General features: G+C 35.7%; 1 protein-coding gene across 4 annotated transcripts in view; it reads right to left on the bottom strand.

The window, feature by feature from the left end:
* Positions 1–25,931, bottom strand: part of LOC106668763 (calcium/calmodulin-dependent 3',5'-cyclic nucleotide phosphodiesterase 1-like) — a 157,339-nt gene that overhangs the window by 103,465 nt on the left and 27,943 nt on the right. Inside the window, exons 1-2 of one of the 4 annotated variants that reach the window (XM_014397822.2) lie at positions 8,409–8,492; positions 7,890–8,054 (exon numbers count right to left, since the gene is read on the bottom strand). The exons of 2 other annotated variants lie outside the window; for them this stretch is intronic. In XM_014397822.2, the coding sequence (XP_014253308.1) occupies position 7,890 (1 nt within the window). In that variant the 5' untranslated portion in view covers positions 7,891–8,054; positions 8,409–8,492. Of the gene's footprint in view, positions 1–7,889; positions 8,055–8,408; positions 8,511–25,931 lie in introns of those variants that run through there. One more of the 4 variants, XM_014397821.2, reaches the window with a different exon arrangement.

Raw genomic sequence — 25,931 nt, 5'->3', positions numbered from 1 at the left:
TATATATATATATATTACTATTACAATTAGCACTGTTTTCCCCTTCCAGGTCTTGGTAACACTGGGGGCAACACTGATTTCAAGAAGTGAGGTTTTTCAATAGGTTTGTTGACGTTTTTCGTACTGCGTTAAAGTGGGTTTGTAATGCGAAATAAACGATTATAACAAACAATTATGTTTAGATGAGAAACATCACATTTATATAATAACTATTATATTTAATTATTATATATGTTAATTATTATCAATAAATGTTCTTTTGGGAAAAATCTGTATAATGTGATTTAAGCTGAAAAGTTTGGGATTTAACCACATAACATTTAATAGAATAAATGGAAAGGTGGATTTTAAGTACAATATTTTTCTTTTCTCGTTATGCTATCCTCGCCAAATTGGTCCGCCAGACGCGTTTTGGCGTTTCCCGATCTTTAGTTGAGTGTAATATTAAGTTTGGTAAATTATTTATTATGGCATTGGTACTGTTAGTCAGGGTTGTATGCAGGGTGAGGCAAGATAAAACTTTCCAGCCACTGAAGATGGCGAAATGCCGAAACGCTTCTGACAGGCCAACCCACCGAGGAGGGGGCCAAAACCAAAATGATCTATACCGACCAAATTATAGGTTTAACACCTCGCAGACAATCAGAAATATTTCACTTGGTTCGTCTATCGCGCATTTTGATAAACATATACATACAACAAATATAACAAAACTTAATTAAATTATTCTTTAATAGCTAAACTTCATTATTAATTGTATCCCTTGTTCTGTAAGAGTGATGTAAGTACAGGGTGGACGGCGAAAAACGTCCCGCTCATTTTTCTCAAAAACCACTGCACTTAAAACAAACGCACCCAACGGTAATGTTTATGTCATGACACGAACATTTGTAAATTATATAGGGTGTTGCGTGCTTCCTCTTCAACTTTTTTTCGAAAGAAATTTCTGATATTGCGTAGTGGGATTTGTTTGAATGAAAATAGTCAGAAAGTAATCATAGTCATCATCATAGTTTCAATGAGAAATTTTTTTTTACCAAACTTTATTCTATTATTTGACACATAATCTCTAATTTATTACTTGATTTCACTATTTATAATAGTCACGATAGCCAAAGTGTTAGAGCAGTGGCGTATTGAGCCGAAGGTCGTGGGTTCGAATCCCGCTCGTGATAATGACTTTTTCATTTCAACCAAAACAGTATTAATTAATTGAAAGAAGTAATTCGGTCAATAGAACACTAAATATAATGGACGTTTAATGTTTTGTAATTTTTATTTGATTTTTGTCGAACAATTTCACTAATTTGAGATATGTGAATTTAACTGCATTACGAAGGGTGTTGAGAGGTTTAATAAAATTAGAAATACAAACGTGATTATATATTCAAAGATTTGTTTCTTTAAATAATAATTTAAAAAGTTAAGCTCGTGGGTTAGGAGAAAAGGAAACGAATTTCAAACAAAATTAAATAAAGAGAGTCCTCTAAAGGCGTCGAAAATAAATATATTAAGAAAAATAAACAGGTAAATTGAATTCGTTAAGAAAGACACTGTCAAAAGTGCCTATGTAACAGTCAAAGACGCAAAAATGTCTCTTTTTGTTAACAAAACAAAGATGAACGAAGGAAAATATATTAAGTCGAAATGTGAGCATTATTACTGGTACTCTTGTATCTAACTTGTAAATATGTATTTACATGTATGTGGACAGTAAATAAATAATTTGAACTTTGAAGAAAAATAAAAATAATTCAACGACTACTTTTGAAAAATAAAATAGAAACGTTAACAGTGTTTACAAGATAACGTTTTTCAACCATGTTCCAAATTAGAACCAGCATGAGCGAAAAGTGGTCTACCTTCTTGATTTAAGTGACTACTGCTTTGAAGTAGAAACACAAAAAATATAAATATTGCAAATATAAGTAGATTTGTACTTGCTATATTTGCACGTACGTTATTATCAAACCTTTAATGCAACTGGGTTTGGGTATTCGAAGCAAAGTAAAAATTATCCCATTTGAAAGAAGATCAACTCTCACAGTGTTAATTTATGACATTAAAAACTACTATAATTTGTTTTCCTGGATCAATTATAATTTTGAAGAAAGGAATTGTTGAAGGTGAAAAACGCTTTCCAGTCATGTAAAATTTATAGGGCTTTAGGAAGTTGCGTTAGCGAATTTCTTGAAGTTTTCCCAAGTTATTAAGTTGATTTTTAATTGGATATTAAAAACTAAAATACGTACTTTCTTGATATTCAAAATTCTATTTAATCCGAGAAAGTAACCTAAGACGTGTTCGGGTCAACGCACCTTGTACATATTTGATGAGTGTGTGTGTGTGTGTGTGTGTGTGTGTGTGTGTGTGTGTGTGTGTGTGTGTGTGTGTTTTGTGTATATTCATCTTAGTTCAGCCGATGGTGGTGCTTGATTGGGTTACTGTATATTCACAATAAAAAAGATGTTCCAATTTAAACGGACGAGTCCTTTTAATAATTAAATTTAATTAAACGCTTTGCAGTTCGACAAGATACATTCTCCTGTATGAATATGCAAATTTTGGTAAACCGCATGAGACGCACATAGATAGCTAAGGCCTCTCAATATTGCCTTTCTCTCTACACGCACCAATTAACATCGCCTTTGTTTATCTGTATGTTTACGTTTAAAAAAAAACGGATGTTTTAAAAAGTATCGACTAAATGATTAAGTAAAATAATCGTATTTCAGGACCAAATCATTTTTTTTTTAAATCTGAAAATCGATAGAAATTTGCTTCGGTTAATTAAATGAATTTTAATAAGAAAAGGGTTGAATATAGCAAAATGAGAAAGCAGCTGAAATATATAAGAAAGGAGTTTCTTTCAGGTTAAAAGTCAATGGATTTACACGATTCAGTGGGTCCGCCCTGTCGCTTTAAACCTCTCGGAGTTTTATCAAACTTTTCTTTTAGGATGTTCAGGTCATTATCGATTTAGAGGAACTATAAGGAACGTTCTTCTGCAGGTTCAAAGCGAGGATTTTCAGATTTACACGGCCTTTATACAGATAAAAAAGCTACGGTGTTATTTTACTCGATTTTCTTCTTATAATTCCGTCATTTGTCGCGTTTATTCGAGTATAAGACGATCCTGGAAACAGTTTAGATGCTTATCTATGAATTACTGGCAACACTCATGTCAATTCTAACGCTTATACACGCAAATAATAAATAATCCCGAACATGTGCTTGACGTTCACAAGTTTACTAAAGTCAGTACCGTTCGTTAAAACAGTTATAATTAATTTTACGACTGTTTCTTTCGAAATTGTCTTAACCGGACTATAATATATTGTCTCGGCAATTACAAACTGGGATAATTTAACAGCATTTTTTATAGCCAGGTTCTGAGCGGGTTGATCGTAATCTCAAGGCAATGGGAGAACCCAATTAGTTTTCTGCTTCTATAACATCACGGAATTTTACGGTAAAAACGCATTTTTTTGAGCCCGTTTAAGTATTATTTATCACGGCCTCATATCTCCTCACATGTTTAATAAACACTTTTTCATTTTATTTTTTTTATATTAATAATAAATTGTATCCTGTATATGAGTTTACACCTTACAAATTGTTCCAATGATATCAAATCCCGGGCAAAACACTAACACTACTGCATCCGTAGGGCACGTGTTATTAGGAAGAAGAAATTAGTTTGTTATCGGGTTCAGACGAGGAGGTCCCGGAACGATCCTCTTTGAGGCGATGTGGAGGGTTCTTGAGATGGGAAGAAGTGGTGAGGGTTACGATGGGTTGAAATATTGGAATGAAACTTGAGAAAGCGGAAGCGGATCAACTTTTTGTCGAAGGAATGTTAAAGTTATTATGAATAGTGAGATTAGAGCCGTAGTAAGTAGTTTGGAAAATTCTTCGGAGGACTTTTGATTCGAAAACTGGGATTCGTTGGATGGTGATACCCCAGAGCTCCGTATGTTCAAATAGCAACAAATAATTAAAGCTTGAGCATGTAAAAGAATCACATCAAAATTAGTCAGTGAATGCATCCACAACCTCCAAAACCTGGGAAACACAACAACCTGATGATGTCTTGGGTGCCGGGGCACAGAGAGATTTTGGGTAACGAGAAAGCAGACAGACTGGCCAGAAGAGGCCCCGAAACTATATTTGGGATAACAAAAACAAATGTAGAATCCTCCATCGCAGAATGGATCCAAATAAGACAAAAGGAGAAGTGGATAAACTCTAGCGGCGTTAGACACAGTAAACTTATGATGAAACAACCCTCATCAAGATTGGCAAAATCACTGCTGCAATTGGAGAGGGCTAAATTCAGAGGAGTGGTACGACTACTAACCGGTCACTGGTATCTGAGAAAACATGTACACAACATGGGCATATACAACGATGATCCCATCTGTAGATTAGTAATAAGGAGGAGGAAACAACCACCAACAGAGAAACAACAGCTCAATGGAGATTTAACCTAACATACGAAAAAACTTAGTGAATGGAATTGTAGCAGCGACAGTCAATGACCTGATACTTCTAAGGAGAAGGATTGAGTCTATTGCACTGAACTAAGTAACTGGAAAGGTACGATAAGCCAGAAGGCTGCAGTTCCTGGGGAGCGCAAACCCCGTTCCTAGTATCTAAGGATAAGCCACCATACTATATCATACCATGAAGAAATATGTCTAAGGTTTTGAACAGTTAGTTCGTTCTTTACTGTCATGTCTGATTTCGGTCTTGTAAGTCTTCGTGGTTGTCCAAATCGTCTCTTTAGTTCTTGATGGTTGAGTGTGAGGATTCAACATCAGTTTACTGTCAAAGTATTTTACTTGTGCCGGTCATTCTTCATTGTTAACGTATAGATTGTTTAGCGTGAACGTAATTTCAGTGCATTTGTCCTCGTTCAGCTTCATTTTCCACGTTTTACGCCGTTCTTCAATGAGATGATCCGGGTTATTGGAGGCGGCTTGGGGTTCGGAGGTAAAATAGCAGTATCGTTGTAAGTTTGATGTTGGGCTGTTTCGGCAGATCAGCAGTAAATTGTATATACTTTTATTTAAAATCTATATTAATTGTTAAAGCTGTAAATTTATATATTCAAAGTAGAAGATAAAGACACAATACCTTTAGTAGTCCGATAATTTGATAATACATAAACGTCCAAATAGATTGATCAAAACGTAAATTAATAATAGTAGATTTCAGTTTGAAGTTTGTTGATGTTACGGTACTTAAGTAGAAAGGATCATTTACATAATTAACTACCGTAAAATACAATATTACTCTCGACCGTAGCGAGATGTCAAATCGTCCTGTATTTTATGACCTTTATCTTTAGCATGCCGACATCAAAGCTGTCAAATTAAATTACAGTTTGATCTTATTTCCATTGGCGCATTTTCAAATCTCGTTGATTTCCTTTCAAATAGCCTTAGTAAAAATGGAATTTGCGTTCGGCAAATAAATTAGAGAAAACGGGTTGTCAATATTTATCTTTATGTTTACGAGACAAGATCATTATTGACCAAGGTATCATCCTATCCTGTATGTTTCAATACAAACCTGGATTATCATCATCATATATATATATATATCAAATCAAATAATGCAAACCAACAATTTCACTTTCAAATACAATTCGAGTTTAATAAATGTAAATTTAACAAAGCGAAATGTGGTAACGGATCAGTCGAATCCCTGCAATTAGAAAATTTCAAGCCAAAGATTTAGATGTTTTGGATTTCGTCAGCTTTAAGAAGTACTATAGTTTCGAATATTTTGGTCCGATTATCCACAGAAATTGGTCTGTATATTATTTTGTCAGTCGACGTAACCCATAATATGCAATTTTTTTAAACAAATTTTTTACCCACCTCCGAAGATAACCGAAACGCGTCTGAGAAACGAAAACTGTAAGAATAGACCTGACAAGATGATAGTAAAAGAGATAAATACAGTTACAGAAGATGTTTACAGTGCCAGATTTGTATATACTATAATCAGTCATCATCAAGGTTGGTCTTTTATTTTCTACCCGGTCCACTTGTGCGTTTCTGCATTTCGCATTTTCAGCAGATGTTTCTGTCTTATATCGCCCTGCTTTCAACCCTCACCAATCATTCACAACAAATATTTTATTTAAAGTAATTTATACACTTGAGAAGATGGTGAAATGCCTAAATACGTCTGACAGAACAAAACAGTCAGGATGAAACGACCAAAATAAAGATTGAAAAATTGTTTACATGCCAGTGTTGAACGTACTATTATTAGACATCATAAGATTCACAATGTAGCTTGGTCCTTTCCAATCATTCTGATTTAACTATCCTCACTTTTCGACTTTTCGGCTCCAGACGCGTTTCACTCCAGACTCATTTCGCCATCTTCATAACATGAAAGGGTCTGTCTTAGCCTGCTTGAAACCTTGAATAACCACTGATATTCCTCAGTAGATATTTTATTAAACATAATTTCACTCGAGATAACGAAATGTCGAACAAAGTCTAAAACACCAAAACTGTTGAAATAAGCAGAAGAAGATGATGGGAAACGAGAGAAATATAATTTATGGAAATTTTTACAAGCCAAAATTGTATGTCTTATGATTAAAAATCACAAGATTCAACATGATTTCGTTTCGTGCCATCTTGGTCCGCCTAGCCTCGCTGTTTTGGTATGCCCAACGCGTTTCAACGTTTCGCCATCTTCAGTGGATGTTTATATCTTGACACTCTAGCTAATTACTAGCAATACCATAACAAATTTCAAAACGAGTCTAACCCACCAAAATAGTGCGAAAAGGCTGAACATGATGATGAAAACGAGAGAAATATAATTTTAAAGAATTCTTCTATGGCCATACTTGTATGTAATATAAATGGAACGTTCGAAATTCAACACTTAGATTGATTGTTTACTATCATCCTGGTCCGCTTATTCTCGCCGTTTGGAACTGCCCGACTCGGTTCACCATTTGGTCATCTTCACTTGACTCACCCTGCTTATAACTTTGACCGACCAATTACCGCCGATACCATAAAGTTTTAAAGGTCCTATCTGCTATTTTTAAAATCTCCTGCTTAGAGCATGCAGCATATTAAATTTCCATATATTGTATACTTTACACTTCCTCCATTTTTTTCTTCCTATGGGGGAAAATGTTATTTTTGCTTTTTTAATGTTTTGTTTTTGGCTGCTAAGATATAGTTTAATAAAAATATTAATTTTGGAGAGTAATGTTAGACGAAAATTTGCCTTTGTTGAAGTTTTAAAGGTTTACCCTATCTATGATTTACAAGATCATTATTTTTTTTAACTATTAAAACTAATTTTTATAAAATTAATAATATATTTTATAAAAAAATAATTTGAAATCACTGAATATAAAGACAAAACGAGAAAAAGCTATCTAACAAGCCAAAACAACCAGAAAGTGAGAATTTGCTGAACTTGATGGTAGGTCATTTTCAAGATTGAACTTGTAGATTGATCGTTTACTACCATCCTGGTCCGTCTAGCCTCGCTGTTAGGATCAACCCGACGCCTTTCAGCATTTCACTATCTTCAGTGGATGTTTATGTCTTGCCATACCTGCTTACACTCTGGCCCGCCAATGACCATCAAACCCACAATAAATGTTTTAATAAGCGTAATTTATTACACAGTACAAGAGCCGAAACGCGTCTGACAGACCAAAACAGCGGCAATAGGTTTGGTCCTAAGAAAGAAATGTTTTTCGCCTGTTGACTTAACACCCTTGGTTAAGAGTTTATTGTTTATTGTACATTATCTATTTGTGCATATTTTTGAATGCTAAGGAAGATTATTTTTAAGTTGTTTAATTTTATATGAACTGAAATAGATAAACTCACTGTTTATGAAACGCTGAGTATCTCCACTTTCCAATGAAGTTGTCAGAGCTTGACGTCTGGAAGTACACTAAATTTTGATATTATTTCCCCCAACTATGATAGTTATGCCTTAAAATATCAACGTGAGAACCGGATATTTTGATAACGTTTGCGGTCGGCGCTCACCTAAATAACACCAGATATAAATCAAAAATTGTCACCCTTATTTGGTCAGCGTTGAGATAAAATAGAGAACCCATAGATTGTCTGAATAAAGCAAAACGTGATTTCACATGTGACTTAGTAGAAAATTCGCAAAATGTGAATGTGTTTTGTGTAATGTTTAATTAATGCAAGTGGCCGAAAGAAGGCGGTCCCACCGGGTGATTAGGCGCTCCAATTTCAAAACATTTTTGAACCCGAGATGAAAGTACACTCGGTCGAAACGGGTCAAAATTAAAATCACCACGCCAATGAAACATCCCGCGGGACAAAAGGGTGGGAGAAAGGAATTTATACTAGCTAGCAAGCCTAACTCACTGTTCGATCTGCCCGATGTCGGTGAACCAGCCATCACATGTCGCAGGAAGCACATCCCAACCGAACACTGTTCATCGTTAAGTATATTCTTGATCTGGCTCAACCATGTGGTGGGGCCTCCCCTCCAAAAGCAACTTTACCGCACACCTCAACGTTGACATTCAATATCAAGAAGAGCTGATATCTGGTTCAAATATTGCAACAGTTGACTAGATAATGTTGCCGTGTAAAAGCTTTACGAGCCGGGACGTCGAAAAAGTCATTAGGACGCGTTGTAAACGTTCCCGCGCGTTAATGGATTTTTTTAACCTCCGTTTTAAAATTATTACCCGTATCATGATGACAAGCCGTGAAACTACCCAAAAACCTATTAAATTTTTTTTTTAAATCGTTAAAAATGAGTTCTTAAGGTTAATCTTCCATGGTGAGTCCATTGCTATTTTAAACAATAGATTCTCTTCATACCCTGAATCTTTGGACATAAAAATCCAACTGTTTTCTATATGATTTATTTTTAGATTTCACTCTTTAGAATTTATAATGAAGGGTTGGGTAGTGTTATTCATTGGGAAATGACTTGTCCGGTCGTTTTAGGCCTCAATTTCCTTCCTTCCAATAATAACTCTCCCTCTTCGAGTTATTAATGAAGTAAAAACCACGTTCCGATGATAAATAACGTTGCATAAATATTGGCAAAATGGGAGAAGTTGTGAGTAATAACGGTGCTTCTGAAATTTACTACAAGGACATTGGTTGAAATGTGGTTATTACGATTGACTTCGATCCTAGCTTTTACGTAAAGTACTCTTGTTCTGTCTGACAGAACACGTCTTGAAGTTACAAATAATAGCTTTAGAACCTCGTACATAAAATAAAAATATTTAAAAATAACCTAAAATCATTGCAGCAATAGTACTTACATGGTTAATAGTAGACAATATTCAAAGCTTATTACGATTGAATAACTAATATTCTTTTAATTATATCAGCCCGTAAGACATTTTTGTTTATATTTGACAGATAATAGTGCCTATGAAATTTACTTGCATCGACAATTGTTTAAATGTGCTGTACCGATTGACATGGATCCTAGTTTTTTTCTATTTGTTTTCATGCTGGACCGGCATTGAGTCGTATTAAGTCCGTCTTTACTCGCGGATCTGTTGATCTACTGAGTAGTGAGTACTGATTCTACTCAATCAGCTTTCGACATTGCGCCATCTTCAGTTAGGAACATCGAATTATGGGTGTTAAAGCCATTAGAAAGAAAAAATAAGAAAGAAATAATACTACATTAAGTCTATCGAAAACAAACAAACCAGCATACATTTCCATACCATTTATCCAAGGCCTATCACATAAATTAAACTCATTTCTCTTGTCCGATAACTTCAAAATAGCTTTCAAAAATTATAAAACAATTCAAACACTTTTCTCCAAAATTAAAGATCCCACACCAATAACAAATACATCTGACGTAACCTACAAGATCAACTGTTTAAACTGTCCGGCAACTTACATCGGTCTTACATCCCAATATCTGGACAAGAGAGTAAAGCAACATATCTATGATTGCAAAAAACCCAAGCAAAATCCTACAGCACTCGCTACCCACCATTTTGAACACCAACACAATTTCGACTTCAAAAATCCAAAAATATTACATACAGAACAAAACAAACATAAACGTAATTTCTTAGAAATGGTTTATATCAACAGAGATAAACACAGCATCAATTACAGAACAGATACATGTAAACTCAGTCGCAGCTACGCCAATATCATTAATCAAATTCAATATAGATAACATACATATATCATTACATTACATTCCACACATCAAATACTTTTCACATAGTCTAATTTTCCAACAATTTAGCTTTCCTTTTCCTATTTATCCCTTTCTATATAATCCTGAAAGGATAATCTGGCCGAACCATTACCAACACATTTTTTCCCTTCGTCGGCTCTTTTCACCTCAAAGAAGCCGACGCCTTATACAAAAATGTCTTTTCTATACCGACTTCCTTCCCCACCCCTTCAAAATCCAACATATATAAACATAAAACAGCAAAATCTCACTGGCACTCTCAACACGACACGCAAGAATGGCACAATTACACAGAAGACAAACACTTTGAGTGAGTAGAAATACTTTGATTGAATATAAAAAATATATTTTGCATTGTATAAATTCACTTTTCCACATCCAAAATGTAATTGTTAAATGTAAACAATGTTTGTAAATCCCAGGCCCTGAAGATGATCTCAATAAAGATCGAAACGTTGGCACGATAAAGAAAATGTTTTTCTGAAACCTACATCACACCAAACCGCATCTCACGATTTCTAAATAAGTTTCGATCTTTATTGCGATCATCTTCAGGGCTCAAAGTGTTTGTTTTCCGTGTAGATGTGTCGTTCTTGTGTGTCGTGTGGAGCACTTTCACCACGACACACAAGAATGACACATCTACACGGAAACCAAACAAGTTGAACGCTGAAGATGATCTCAATAAAGATCGAAACGTTGGCTTGATAAAGAAGATGTTTTTCTAAAACCTACGGCACACCAGACCACAGATGTAAACACCTAATCCCGTAAATAATAATGTAAATAGAACTGTTGATTAACGGTATTAAATCAATAACAAATGAAAACGCGTACCAACTCTTCTGGGTACGTGGAGTTGGGGTAGAAATAATCGTGAATGGTATATTATGAAATTATGAACCTTTTTCACGGCAAGTACTAAATTTTCGTTTATTTATATTGGTACGTTTGACATTTTTGTTTATAATTTGAACGAATAACTACAACAACCTGAAAATTTGGACGTTTTATAATACGTTCGAGAACGATCCTTCTGAATTTACCAGCAGCCAAAAGCTTTGAAATATGGCTATTAAAATTGACTTCCATCCTACCTTTTAAATAAAGTACTCTTATGTCTGGGAAAAACTGTCTTGAAGATAAAGATAAAAGGAAGTTTAAGAACCTCATAAATAAGAAGTTTGATAGCTAAATATTAGGTAGTAGCACAGTCGATAGTGTAAAACAAAATTATATTCGTGAATCCTAGAAGCTTTTTGGAGGAGATTACTAAATATTCATTAATTTATAACAGTTCTTTGACATTTTTGTTTATAAATCGTCACTTTCCAGTCAACGGGATTAGGCCCCAAAGAGGCTGCCAAAATCTAGGTCGTTTCAGCCCCCATACATGCGAATTATAATCTAGCCTAAAACAAAGTAAATTCCATAATACAGTCGCACAAATAAAAGCATTCATTCATAAAAATACATTAATACATTGCACTCATCCTGATTGGAATACTCGATATTATACTATGATACGATACCTACAGACGGTATTAATAATCTAATCTAAATTAGGATCGATGGGTTCGATGGGTTCTTTTATAAATATTCCGCCAACGACACACACACACACACACACACACACACACACACACACACACACACACACACACACACACACTGCTGGAGGGCGATGGTAACCCTATATTTTCACCATCACCCCCTCACCACTCACACTAATAGATTAACGCATTCAAACAAAACACATAATCCCAATACACATAAAACATATCTTCGTACAATAAAAAAAACCATGCCCTCCAAAAAAGAGGATCAGAGGACCCAGAAACCCACTAATGTGACCGAGAACCATGGGGCACGACAACGCGCTTTCTGTAAAGGGCCAAGGCATGAAAAGCTTATAGCAAGTAACCTTTTTATCACCTAGCCCAGGAACAGGTGCCCGAAGTGTCAACCGCACTTTTGTTCGTAATTTGAGCAAATAATTACGATAATCTGAAATGTCAAAGATCTATTTTATTTGGTCGATAACAGTGCCTTTGAAATTTACAATTAAAATGGCCATTACTTTTGATGTTATTAAGATTGTCTTCAATCCTCGCTTTTACACAAACTTCTCTCGTCCTGATGTAAACTTATACTTTTACCGAATCAAACCCGGCCTTTTCCAGATAAAACTTAAAATTTCTTAAATTATATGAAATACCACACTGAAGTATACATCTAAACCAAATTCTAGCGTATTCAAACCTAATTCAATTTTTTATAAATCAATTTAAACCCTTACTTTGCCTATTTAAATTTTTCAAGTTCTTATTCAACACTTTTCCGTTAGGATTCAAAATTAACCATCAAAATGGCATGTTATGGATAGGTAAATATTACGTATTAGATGACAATTAATTAAGGTTTTTAGTTGAGATGAAAAAAAAGTTAATAGCACGAGAGGGATTCGAACCCACGACCTTCGGCTAGATACGCCGCTGCTCTACCACCTGAGCTATCGTGACCTCGATCCACTCGGACATCAACTCCCCACCTCAACCCCACCTTATGAGTTGAAAAATGGCAAAAGGAGGGAAAACTCATAATGTGGGGTCGAGATGGCGAGTTGATGTCCGAGTGGATCGAGGTCACGATAGCTCAGGTGGTAGAGCAGCGCCGCGTATCTAGCCGAAGGTCGTGGGTTCGAATCCCTCTCGTGCCATTAACTTTTTTTCATCTCAACTAAAAACCTTAATTAATTGTCATGTATTAATTGGTCAAGCGGACCACGAAAGTAGTGAATTACGTATTAGAGTTTTATACTTTTTCTACTTTAATAAGTAAAGCAATGCCTGTCATGGTGGAGAGATCTGAATACGTAGCTTGTCGGGGATGAGGGGGTCAAACCCCTTTAAAACACCTTTTACGTTATTACCAATTAAAATTCCACGTGCTAAGCCAGGATTCGAACCCAGAACCGCTATCGTTGCATATCCGAGTCAGGCTCACTAACCACTCTCGGCCACCGCAGTCCTCTCCTTCACAACTTCATGGAAAATTAAAACTACATAAATGACCAATACATATAAAAATAGATACTTTGAATTAAGCTAAGCTGACATGTAAGAAAATAAACGCAAAATGAGGCCTGTTCAACATCTATAGCCAAGTAGATGATTTCAATATGTTTAAAACGATGGATTTAATTTAAACTTGTGTCCCTATGTGTGTTGAGAGTGAATGTATTTATTGACGTGAATGTGTAACGAAGGTCCAATGCTAGTAGCGTTATAGGTGCGAATACTATTTTTTATGTAATTATTTATTAAATAATTTTGAAGATGTAAATAGCATAATGTTGATGTTTTATATTGATCAATGATCAAATAACCAGAAAATAAAGCTGGCAGTCACAAAACTTTAATATATGCAAATAAATTTCCTCAATAGTTTAGTATATCCTGCCATCGATTTTTTTTCCAAGGTTTCGACAATATCCAGCAAAGGCGGTGTTTTAACTGAGCCTTGACGCAAAAGGTCAAGCTGAAATTACACACGCTCCTCTGCACCTGAATCAGCAAGTACACACGGCTTTTAAACACACACACACACACACACACACACACACACATTCAGCTTCTTTTCCCTCGGTAGCAAAACGGCAAGTGAGTCTTATTCAAACTTGGCGAAATTCTTGATAACTTATCCTTTGTTGTGAAAAAACGGTGTAGAGAAAATTCTGATCCAATCTAGCAATAACCAATGTCGATTGAGGTATCTTTTGGCTTTTTTATATCGAATCGAAATTAAACTTCATTATTTTAATTTAGATGGGAAAAATCCGGAGAAAGTAAATTAAGCGCCGGAGTTTATAAATAAACAACATACGCAGGGAGTTCCGTGAATGGACGTCATTGATTCCGAAGTCAAATTGTAATAAAACGTCTCTATTGTCTAAAGTTTGACCGATTTTATTCCAGATATTCCAATTTTCAGGCTACTTCAACCTTTCACAATGTTTATCCATAAATTCACTCGTATCACATAACGATAATTCTTAATATATTTATTTCATTTTTAAATATTTTTATTATTGTAACCTTAAGCAAATAAAATACAAAATCACTTAGAAGGGGCGCCGGTGGCCGCAAAGGTTTAGGCGTTGACACGTTGACAGACGCTCATCACTGTAAGGTCATGTCCCGGGTTCGAATCCATCGGCCACCGTACTACCCCTCGTTCCCTCGTTTAAAAAAATGACTGTGGTGCAATTGAAACATAAAAATGACTTCTAAAAATTAAATCAGGTGTCCAATTTTTCACCTTTTTGAAGAATGCATGTCTGATATGTTTCTTGACTTATTTTACTGTAGTATTTTCTATTATGATGGCTAACGGTAAAAGTAAAAAAAAATAAAAAAATGAATCTCTTAGGGGATTCAATGCTCTTGTGATTGGTGGAAATCAAATTTACAGTAGAATTAACATTTTATGAGACACTGAGAACTTTACGTAATAACATTTATGTTTGGATTCGAACCCACGACCTTCGGCTCAATACGCCGCTGATCTACCAATTTTCTCTCCTTTTTGCCATTTTTCAATTCAATTCATTTTTTGAAAAAGGGCAAAAAGTATGGAAAATTCGAAAGGTTGGGTTGAGGTGGGAAGTTAGTGTCCGAGTGGATCGAAGTCACGATAGCTCAAGTGGTAGAGCAGCGGCGTATCTAGCCGAAGGTCGTGGGTTCGAATCCCGCTCGTGACACTGACTTTTATATCTGAACCAATACCTTAAATAAAGATTAATTAATAGAAAGATGTTATTTGGTCAATCGGACCACGAAATCTATTGAATTCCATACGTTGTGAAAGGTTTAAATAACCTGAAAAGTGAAATCTCTCGAATAAAATTAAGAATCAGACTTTAGACAACAAAGTCTTTTTAGTCCAATTTGACATAGACCTTCTGAATTATTGACGCCTTTTCACGGGACACAAACGTAAATACAATATGTATGCAAAGCATTTAAAATTACTAATACTAGTAAACTACTTAGCATAACAATAAAGTCAACATTTAATGAAAACAGGAAATACCATAAATTTTGAAGAAGAAAATATATATAATAAAAGCTAATTGAGTGGAAAAACTCACAATAGCTAACCTATAACTACACTACAATAAAAAATATGTGATTTATGTTTTTTCAAGGATAGTAATTAAATAAATTACTTTTTTATTTATCATGATTAGTTAAGGCTTGCTGAGAATTGAAGAAAAACAGGCGACTATTTTTACAACCAATAAAAAAATTTGTCTTAATTTATGGGATAGCATTAAACTTCAAAAACAATAAATAAAGTATAGTTCAATCAGGATTTTCAAAAGTTTCAAGTGCAATAAGAGGAAAAAATATTTAAAAAATGTTTGTTAAAACGGAATTTCTTTTGATTAATTTTAAAGGATATTTACGAAAGAAAGTCGTTTTATGCGATACGTGAAAGTTGGGTAATTTTACGATTTTCTCTGTAAATTCTGTATCTACACGGGTTGGGCGAAGCTATAAACTATTCAAGCTACAGGACTTGGAATTCAACCGTACAGCCCAATGGCTAAGCCCTCTGTATGAATTTTAGAAGCACAATCTACTGCTTTATGTGCTACGTGATAAATGGAAAACAAAACGCTTCACACGACCAATCTCGAAATATCTTATGTAGATACTATTTGTAAGATATTGCGCTATCGGTTCGGTAAACGTTGCAATTAATTACAAGTAATGAATTGCTATATATATTCGTATTGACTCAGTCGGTTCATGACAACTAAAATTTACAAGGTCCAATTTAGTCTTTGATAATCTATTTGAAGAGAATTCATCATTAAAGTAAAATGTGTAGGGTGGTCTAAATAAATAATTTTTAGTAAAACTATCCACGCTCAAAATCAGATTCCTTCCGGCTTCCGGCCATCTTAAAATGCGGGTTCAAGAGGTAATTCGTTATTTTCGTAGTGAAAGTATACTCTTAACTATTATATTAAAATTTTGAAGGCAAACAATTGCTCGAAAATATCTCAGAAAATGATATCAGAACATATTATTGGGTTGTCCGGAAAATAATGCAGGATTTTAAGTTTNAGAAACCCCTCCTTCATTACATCCCCAAGCCTTTGCTAATATTAATATTTTTAATTGAATCCGTCTCGGGCTTTCGTCGAGTATAGACCGAAGATTCCCTAATTGGAAGTGGTTATTCCAGTTTTGTATTTGCTTGCTGTGTAATAAATAGTATTCTTTTTAAAAACTAGTTTACTACACGCACAACCATAATTGGCGCAGTCGGCAGGACAATTTTCGGGTTCGCGGCATACGAACTTTACTGTTTCATCAGTCAGAAAATTGAACACAGTTCATCGAGATCATCGAGATTATCGGACGACAATCCTCATCTTCTTAGTAGTAAACTTGTAAGTTGCTTTCAGAATTCAAAATTTAAATAACAAATTTAAAAGGAATCGAAACATAATAAAAAAATTTATTAAAATAAAAGAAACATAAGTATTTTAAATAAATTTTAAACGAATAATAGTAATATTAATAAAAATGTCACTTAACGTGCTAAAAAAAGAATACTATTTATTACACAGCAAGCAAATACAAAACTGGAATAACCACTTCCAATTAGGGAATCTTCGGTCTATACTCGATGAAAGCCCGAGACGGATTCAATTAAAAATATTAATATTAGCAAAGGCTTGGGGATGTAATGAAGGAGGGGTTTCTTGGAAGTGAACACGTGAAGGTGTGATAAGGGAGGAATGTGAAGGGTTGCAACAGATATGGGTCTAGCGAGTACGTAACACACATATATATATATATATATATTATGCAGGGTGGACGACCAAGACCCGAGGGGTTAAATGCCTGGGTAGACTCGTACCCCATCCCTAAAAGGCCCGGGACCTGGTCGGCTCACGTGTCCTGCATAAACCTCTTGGACCTGTTCACAAACCCCAAGATTTTGGACCATTTAATCTCGGGGAGTGATTTGGTGATGTCCTCTCCTTCAAAAGTTTCAAATCTAGAACTAGCATACCTATCACACTCTGCGAGGTAGTGCCTTGCCGTTTTTTCTTTTATTCTCACAAACGGCAAGAGGGATATGGTAAAATACCCATTACGGAGGGTGTCTTCTCAGTGGGCAGTGGCCCGTCAGGGTACCTGTAAGCCTCCTAATTCCCTTCCTTGAGTGAGAGAATAGCCATTTCGATTCTGCTGGTTTGATCTCTTCACAAACTCCTTCGATTGCCTGTGTCCGGGGGACAGATCCCATTCGTTAAGGAATTGTTTCATGCCCCAGCTATTGATACTCTCTTTCGCTGTGCTTATAATAATAACGCAGTATTAGAGCCTGCTTTGGCCAGGCTATCCGCCTCTTCATTACCATAGTGTCCTTTACGTGCTGGTATCCAAATAAGGGTTACCTTGTTCTCAAACCTGGAAGAGATTCTATTGATAAGATCTACAGTTTCCTCCACCAGTCTAGATGTTGACAAATCTTTTTGTAATGACCTAAGACTAGCCTGACTGTCAGAAAAAATTCTAATATCTTTTCCCTTGATTTCATTTTCCATAGGTGTTCTACAACACACATTAATGTCCCACATATAAAATCATAGCAGCTGGTTTAAACCGTACAGGCACAAAACGGCAGCACACAAAACTACACGACTGAGAGAATAAAACTATTTCTGCTAAACATTAAAGAGCACAATTATTACCTATGTACGGTTAAAGCTCTAGCACAGAACAACAGCTACAATCTAGACACAGTCAAAAACGAATTGGAAAATTCCGAACAAGACTAATCCGTCGGACAAAAATTTATTTATGTAAAATAACGTGTAAAGGAGGAGAAAAATACAGTGGCCAAACAAGAAGAAAAATAAAGACAGATATGAAGAATATATAAGGTCATTTGGGGACAACGACGGAACCCCACCTCACACAAAAACACCACAAACCATCAACAATGCAGACAAGCTTAAATGACGCACAACAAGGACGAAAAATGGACATACTTATAACCTAGGAACATAAAACTTACTCAACATGAAAGACTAGTGAATACATAAATCAACAAAACACCCAAATAAGTTATAACATTACAAATTATAACAAAAAAAAGAAGAATAAAACCAAAGATCACGATAGAGAACAAATCGAAATTCAAGATTTAATCCATCAAAAATTGTCGGCGACAAAAACAACACATGCTCGTTTCACGATAAATATATAAACGGCAATTGAATAAAATGTCAAACATACCATCCTCAAAATTTAACTAATCTTGTTCAAATCAAAGCAAAATAGTAGATCATGCAAACAGTAAACTTATATAAAATTTGAACAAAAACTAATTAAAAATTAACCATAAGCATTTAAATATTTCAATTTCGTTAGTCAGTCAAGGATATAAGCGGGTTAAGGTATAACAACAAACAAAGCACATAAGATGGCGAAAAGCCGAAACGATGACAGATTTAAAAAGCGAGGATAGGTGGACCAGGATAATGAGAAATCCTACCCCGTAAACCTCAAAGAGAAGTCTCCAAAAATAAAATATTTAGGAGCAAACTGAACCGTATGCTTACAAATGAACTTGGTCATTTGACCAAGTATCGATTTATAAAAATATTGCTTTGCTGGGAGTGAGATGAAGTCATAAGCGAAGAGGTCGTAAAAACGCTATCCCTTTGGAAATAAAACCGATTATCGAATCAGTTGTAAAACGATCATCAGATAAAAGCCCGACGCACTCCAAAAAGGCCGAATTTACAACCCGGTTTCGCCTGGTACTATAATAATTCTTGTTAAGAACGTTCGTAGGTTGCGGGGAGCTGGGAAGAAACGAGAAATTTTAGCATGATTTTATGCATTAATAAGATTATAACTTCATTCGCCTCTCTTCCCGCATCAATATTCAAAGTGGATGGGACCGATTCTTTTACACGCCTTCTCTCGTCTCACTAATGACTTCGGAAAAATTCCCCGAGTACAAAACTCCATCTGTCCTATCTCATCATATTTCCAACTTTAACAGACGATACAAAAACAGCAAATAAAATTTTTTTTCTCGACGACGAATTCCTTCGTTGCACAAATTGCTTCGCTCGATGCGTACCACGTATACTTACAATTTCAACAACTGATAAAGTAAAGTACATAAAGGAAAAAACAAAATGGCTGATTTTATTTGACATACCGGACATATTTAACAATCACTTCGTTCAACACTCGTATAACAAGAAGAAATGTAATGTAACAAATATATTTAAATGGCCCTAATTGGGTGTTGCCCAATTGTTGAAAAAACGCCTGCACCTATGGAAAGAGGTTAATATAATTTATATTTTTTCAATCAATTAATCTTTTTATTAAGGTTTTGGTTGAAATGAAAAAGTTAGTGCCACGAGTGGGATTCGAACCCACGACATTCGGCTAAATACGCCGCTGCTCTACCACTTGAGCTATCTTGAATTCGATCCGCACGGACACTAACTTCCCATCTCAACCCCACCTTTGAATTTTCCCTCCTTTTTGCCATTTTTCAAATGTCGTTTGAGATGGGAAGTTTGTGTCCGAGTGGATCGAAGTCACGATAGCTCAAGTGGTAGTAAGCCGAAGGTTGTGGGTTCGATTTCCGCTCGTGAAACTTACTTTTTTATCTCAACCCATATCTTAAATAAAGATTAATTAATTGAAAGAAGTTATTTGGTCAATCGTACCACGAAATCTACGAACCTACGACCTTTCGAATTTTCCCTCCTTTTTGCCATTTTCAGGTTGAGATGGGAGGGAGTTGGTCCGAGCGACGTATTTAGCCGAAGGTCGTGGGTTCGAATCCCGCTCGTGGCACTAACTTTTTCCTTTCAACCAAAACCTTACCATAAAAAGATTAATTAATTGAAAGAAGTAATTTGGTCAATAGACCACTAAATATAATGGGGATAATTTATATTAATTGTATTTATTAGTTAACGGAACAATTGAAGTTATTTAATTCGTTTTGTTTAAGTGACATTATTATATCAAATACACTAATTATTTATAAATTCAACACATCTTTGTACTTTGATATTCTTTAGATTATATAAAGAGTAAATCCGACTCTACCGACGATCCTCCCGATCATGGTTGGCGTCTTTAATGTTAGTCTTTATTTTGCGAAAACGTTTTTTGTATGTGTTTGCAAATAAAGAAAGATATAATTATTATATACTATCGGGTCGTTTAAGGATTATTCATCTGCTAATACAATTTGAGAAAAAAGAATTTTTTTCGTACAAAACAAATGGCGTTTGTTTAACCCTAACAAATTAAACCAGCAGGACTTTAATCCTAAGTCTTGCTGACAAAAGGGTCTGTTATAATTAGAGACAGGATATCAGTGTTCTTGCGCGTTATTGTTTGTTTGAGTTTAACGCTTACCAAATCCAATATCTATCCAACCGAGCTAATGAAATTCTCAAACTTGTTTCATTATTATTTTACACAAAATTGTACATTTTGGACTATTTAAGATTGATTGCACAATCGCCAACCAATTTAATTTAATCCGTTTAATTTTAATTTGAGGATGACGAATTAAACCTCCAGTTATAAAAATTACTATTTTAGGTCGGTAAATAAAGGTATGTAGAACTGTGTGGTGTTTAGTGACCGTTAGCCAATGATTATGATTATTTGGAGTTCGCTAGATGCGGTCTGGTAGGTACGTAGGTTTTAGAAAAACTAATTAAGGTCTTAAGTTGAGATAAAAAAGTCAGTGTCACGAGCGGGATTCGAACCCACGACCTTCGGCTTGATACGCCGCTACTCTACCACTTTTACCTTAGAAAATTTACTCTACCACGGCATTTTCTTTAGTGCCAACGTTTTGATCTTTATTGAGATCATCATCAGGGCTCAAAGTGTTTGTTTTCTGTGTAGATGTGTCATTCTTGTGTGTCGTGTTGAGAGTGCCCAACGAGAAAAGTAGAACGTACCATGTTTTTTTTTTTTAAGGTAACGAAAAACAATTTTAAGTGTACAACAATTCTACAATGTTACGAATGTATTGAAAATTAGCTATGTTTTAATTACATTGTACTCATATATAATAAAATTTACATAGTGGTTCTTCTTCGGTTTGTTGTTTCTTTCCAAACTTTTACTAGGACCTAGTGTCGATGTTTTGGCCAGCTAGTAGGAAAATAAGAGAACCAAAATGATAGGAAATATCCGAGCCATAAAAGTATGTAATTTATTGTAATTTTTTTTGTAATTTTATCGTTTCCATTTTGTGCCTCACCCTGTTTATAAACTGACAAGGTGGCAAAAATCAGACTCGCTTTTGACTAGTCTCGTTTTTTTAATCTGCCAGACACGTTTCAGCTTATCGCCATGTTCACTGCTGGATTTGCTGTGTCTCATCCTGCTTATAACCTTCCCTCATCACTGAAGACGGCGAAAATGAGAAAATCGTCTGCCTATCCTCCCTTTTTTAGTCTGCCAGGTGCGATCGGGTTTAACACTAACTCCACTGCTGGGTGTGTTGTGTCGCTGTTTATAACACTGTCCCAACACTCAGAACACCGAAAAACCGACTGCCTATCCTCGCAGTTTTAGTCTACCATTTGGTTTACGGTTTCTCTGTCTTGCCTCACTTCGTTTATAACCCTGACTCATCACTAAAGACGGCGAGAAACAAAAACCGCGTATGACAAACCAAACCAAGGTAGATAGGCAGAAAAAAATTTTTAAAGGATTTTATTTTATTTATTGCTATTTGTACAATTATACAGTAATAAGTTATAACCTGCCAGACCAGGAGGCAGAAGGCAGAGAAACCAACCAGTGCTGGAACTCTTTTATTTAATTGGGTGGGTTAAAGTTAATTCGGTGGGTTAGGTGGAAGGTCACGAGGCCATCGTCGTTTTAAACGGCGCGGAGAATTGTAAGGGTGAGACGTTGAGGAAAGAGTTAGAGCTAGTGGGTTAGGGTGGAGGGATAGTTTAGAGTGGAAAGCGAAGAAGCGTGTTCGGATAAGATCTTTCACGAAAGGGATTTTAAGATCTTTATGGATCGTTTGATTGGTAACATAGAAGGAAGCATTGAGAATGCGCCGGAGAACTTTAGATTGAAAAGATTGAATTCGTTGCATATTGGATGATTTGGCCGAGCCCCACAGCTCGATTCCGTAGGTCCAAATAGGTCTGATGAATGTTTTGTAAGCGGTTAGTTGGTTATGTATGCTTAGTTTTGATTTTGGTCCAAGTAGGTGTCCGAGTAGTTCATACCTTTAGTAAGTCTACTATCTAAGTAAAGCTTGGTTCGATGGTGGTATTATATTGTCGTAAATGTGCACTGGTGGACAGGTTTGTGACGTTTGAGCGAAAACGTAGAACAAACTACAAAATTGAAATGTATAATTTTTTCGAACATTCTTAAACACATTTTCTCCTACAAATATTGGTCAATTTTGAATTACTGAACATTAGCATAAAAATTGGTATTTTTTCGTAATTCACTCTGATTTTAAGATGTTTAATTAAGTTTTAATGTTGCAAATAAAATAAAAACAGGAAGGTTGCATGTTTTTTCACATTTTGACTTTTGAATATTTACTTTTTTAGAGAATTTGATTTCATTTTTCCCGCATAAAATCCGCTCTCTAAGTATAACGAGATTTAATCAACTTTCGACTGAACCGATCAATTAGATTAATTTAAATTTACTTTTCCCATATTAAAAACACTTAATTCAATTTATTTTTTACCAATTTGGTTCATCTCAAACGGTTAACCCCATTAAAATTATTATCTGTTAAAAATCTCTTGAGACCCTAAGAGTTTCCACTCGAAACAATTCTTCGACCGGTTAATAAATTGTTCATGCGTAAGATACATTAATAATAAACTGTAGTACACTGTCTACTTCCTTGTTGGATACACTTGATATTTTTCTTTAGAAATAAAAAACCTGGCTCACCCCAAACTCATCGATCATATTTTTATCTTTCGAGATGACTGATTAATGCTGCTAAACCTTTTATACTCGGCAGGAAAAATACTTCAAGCGTACATCGCTCCAGAAACGAAATCGATTATATTTTCAGCGAATACGGGACAGACATTTGTTGAAACACAATTTTTATCCTTTCATCCCGGCCCTTTATCCGTTCGTTAATTCTTTAGCGTTTGTTTTATTTTTAAAAAGAGATCGCATTTTCAATCAACCCCGAAACGCGTGTACGTGATCCGGGCCTAATCCAATCGGCGAAAATAATCGTCGAATCAGAAGACAAATCGATGGGAAAAAAAAAGTAATTGCAACTCTCAGCCAAAGGACGAGATATCAGTAGAAAATAAGAACAGAATCGTACTATGAAGAAAATCTCCTGGGACCACAAACAACACCCTTGTGTATACTTTGCTTTCCCGACAAAACGACCGAGTAAAAAGTTAAGATTTAAGAATCGTTAAATTACAACAATAAGACTGTAATAATCAAATCTATTTGGGCTCAAAAGTGATAATAATAAATTAAATCAGGTCGGATTCTCTTAACTCTTAAATAAGGATTTGTTTAGTAATTTAATTCAATTGTGTGTCTTTATTTTCGAGAAAAACAGAGGAACTTTTATAGAAAAGTAATATAGAAAAGGGTAAACATTGAGAAAATAAATTGGTTGCGACATACCCAAAGATATATTTAAATGTTTATGCATTCTTTTGACGCCTCCATTCCACGGCTTCCTGCCTACGCGAGGTTTGTCGTGTTAAGGTTAATTCCAGAAAAATTTAGTCCGAGGTCACCATTTAAGACTAAACAACATCGTGTAGAACAAAAAACAACAAAAACGTATTCTTCAAATAAAATTTATAAAGCGCAAGGGTTCGAGAAATAAAATTGATTCAAATTTAACAAATTGAAAGTGACAAGATAACGATGAAAGATGACAATGGTTTCGTTAAATTGCTATTAGATCAGGAAAATGGTTAAAAGACCGGAAAGGACGACAAACAGGACTTCTAATTAATCATATTTTGCATCATTTTAATAAATATTGTTCTCAAGCACCGGCAGTTTGTCAATATGGTCTTATAAATAAAACAAGTCGACAATAAATCTTAATCCGCTTGTTTAACGCGCTGGCAAACATAATTTTCAAATGAAATTCAAACGGAAAGCGAACATAAATCATATTCGCTCACGCTCTCCTCGAACTGTCTTCTACCATTGTTAATGGAGCGAGCTAAGGTAGCGATTGTATAACAGTTTCCATTAGGATTACTTCGACAAGAAGATCAAGTAGGTCTCAGAATAGTCGTTAAGAAAGATTAAATTTAGAGGCCAAGATTAAAACGTACCTTTTTATATAAGGATAAAATTCAAAGGTGGAACGAATTTCCTAACGTTTTAAATTTACTTCGCCAGAACTACACAACATGAGGACAAGGAAACGAACAGTTACTATCTGAAGATGGCGCAAATCTGAAACGCGTTTATTAAATCTAACAACTGTATGCGATCTGGCACGCTCTCGACGCGGTGAGGACCGAGGAAGGATCTGCCTTCTTCGTATACACCGACTCTCTGAGCGCTGTTTGGGCCCTCGAGAAGGGTTCTCTGTGGACCCTCTCATCGTGCTATTTATGAAAAAATTTGCCGAGTTGAAGTGCCTCAGAAAAACGGTGGTTGTTGTCTGGATCCCCGGACACGTCGGGCTGGAGGGTAATGAACGTGCGGACGATGCGGCACGTCCCACCCTCCAGACCGGACCATCGCGACCAGGCCCTCTGACGCCAAGCTAGCAGTAAAGAACATGCTAAAAGAAAGATGGTAGCGTCAGTGGGCCGCGTCGTCCGAGAGGCTTTTGCGCGTCAAGAGCACGATTCGTAGATGGCCCCCCTAGAACCTGAGCCGGAAACAAGGAATCGTCCTTACGCGATTAAGAATAGACCGTTCGCGGTTGACACACGGACGCCTGTTCTTGGGCCAAGGCCCGCGCAGGTGCCCCTTATGCAGAGAAAGTTTGCTCGATGTGTCCCACATTCTGGAAACATGTCATGCCTTGGCTCACTACAGGGAGCGTGTAGGCATGCCATCCAATCTGAAAATGGTACTCGAGCACTGCAGCGGGGTTCTGGGTCCCCTGTTCCGCTTTTTAAGGGAAATTTTTTTTTTTTATTGTATAATATGTCTTATGTGTTGTGTGTCTATATGTTTTGTCTGAGTGCATGTACTAGCGAGGGGTGAGGGTCAAATATAAAGTCATCATCGCCCCTCGAACGTTGAGAGCGTATGAGTGTGTCGATGGCGGAATATTTATAAAAGTACTCCATCGACCCCAATCTAGATTAGTTTGAGTATAGGTCGGTGGAGGAATATAAAGTGCTCCACCGACCAAACGGAATGAGTGTACTGTATGGATGTATTTATGTGTATGAATGTATTTATTTGTATGAATGTACTGTTTGAAAAGGTAAATAGAATACAGACTTAGTTGGGGGCTGAAATGACCTAGAAGGAAGCCCCATTCAAAAAAAATCTAACACCCCCGAGTGTAGGCAGAACAATAGAAAATGATAAAGGTGAGTTGAGTATGTTTTAAACCTGTTTAAAAAGACCCTATATATATATATATAT

Source organism: Cimex lectularius, unplaced genomic scaffold (assembly GCF_000648675.2).
Source record: "Cimex lectularius strain Harlan isolate CLEC.00 unplaced genomic scaffold, Clec_2.1 scaffold125, whole genome shotgun sequence".
NCBI classification, from domain to species: Eukaryota; Metazoa; Arthropoda; class Insecta; order Hemiptera; family Cimicidae; genus Cimex; species Cimex lectularius.
The sequence above is the reverse complement of the archived record's forward strand: the minus strand, read 5'-3'. Positions and strand labels throughout refer to the sequence as shown.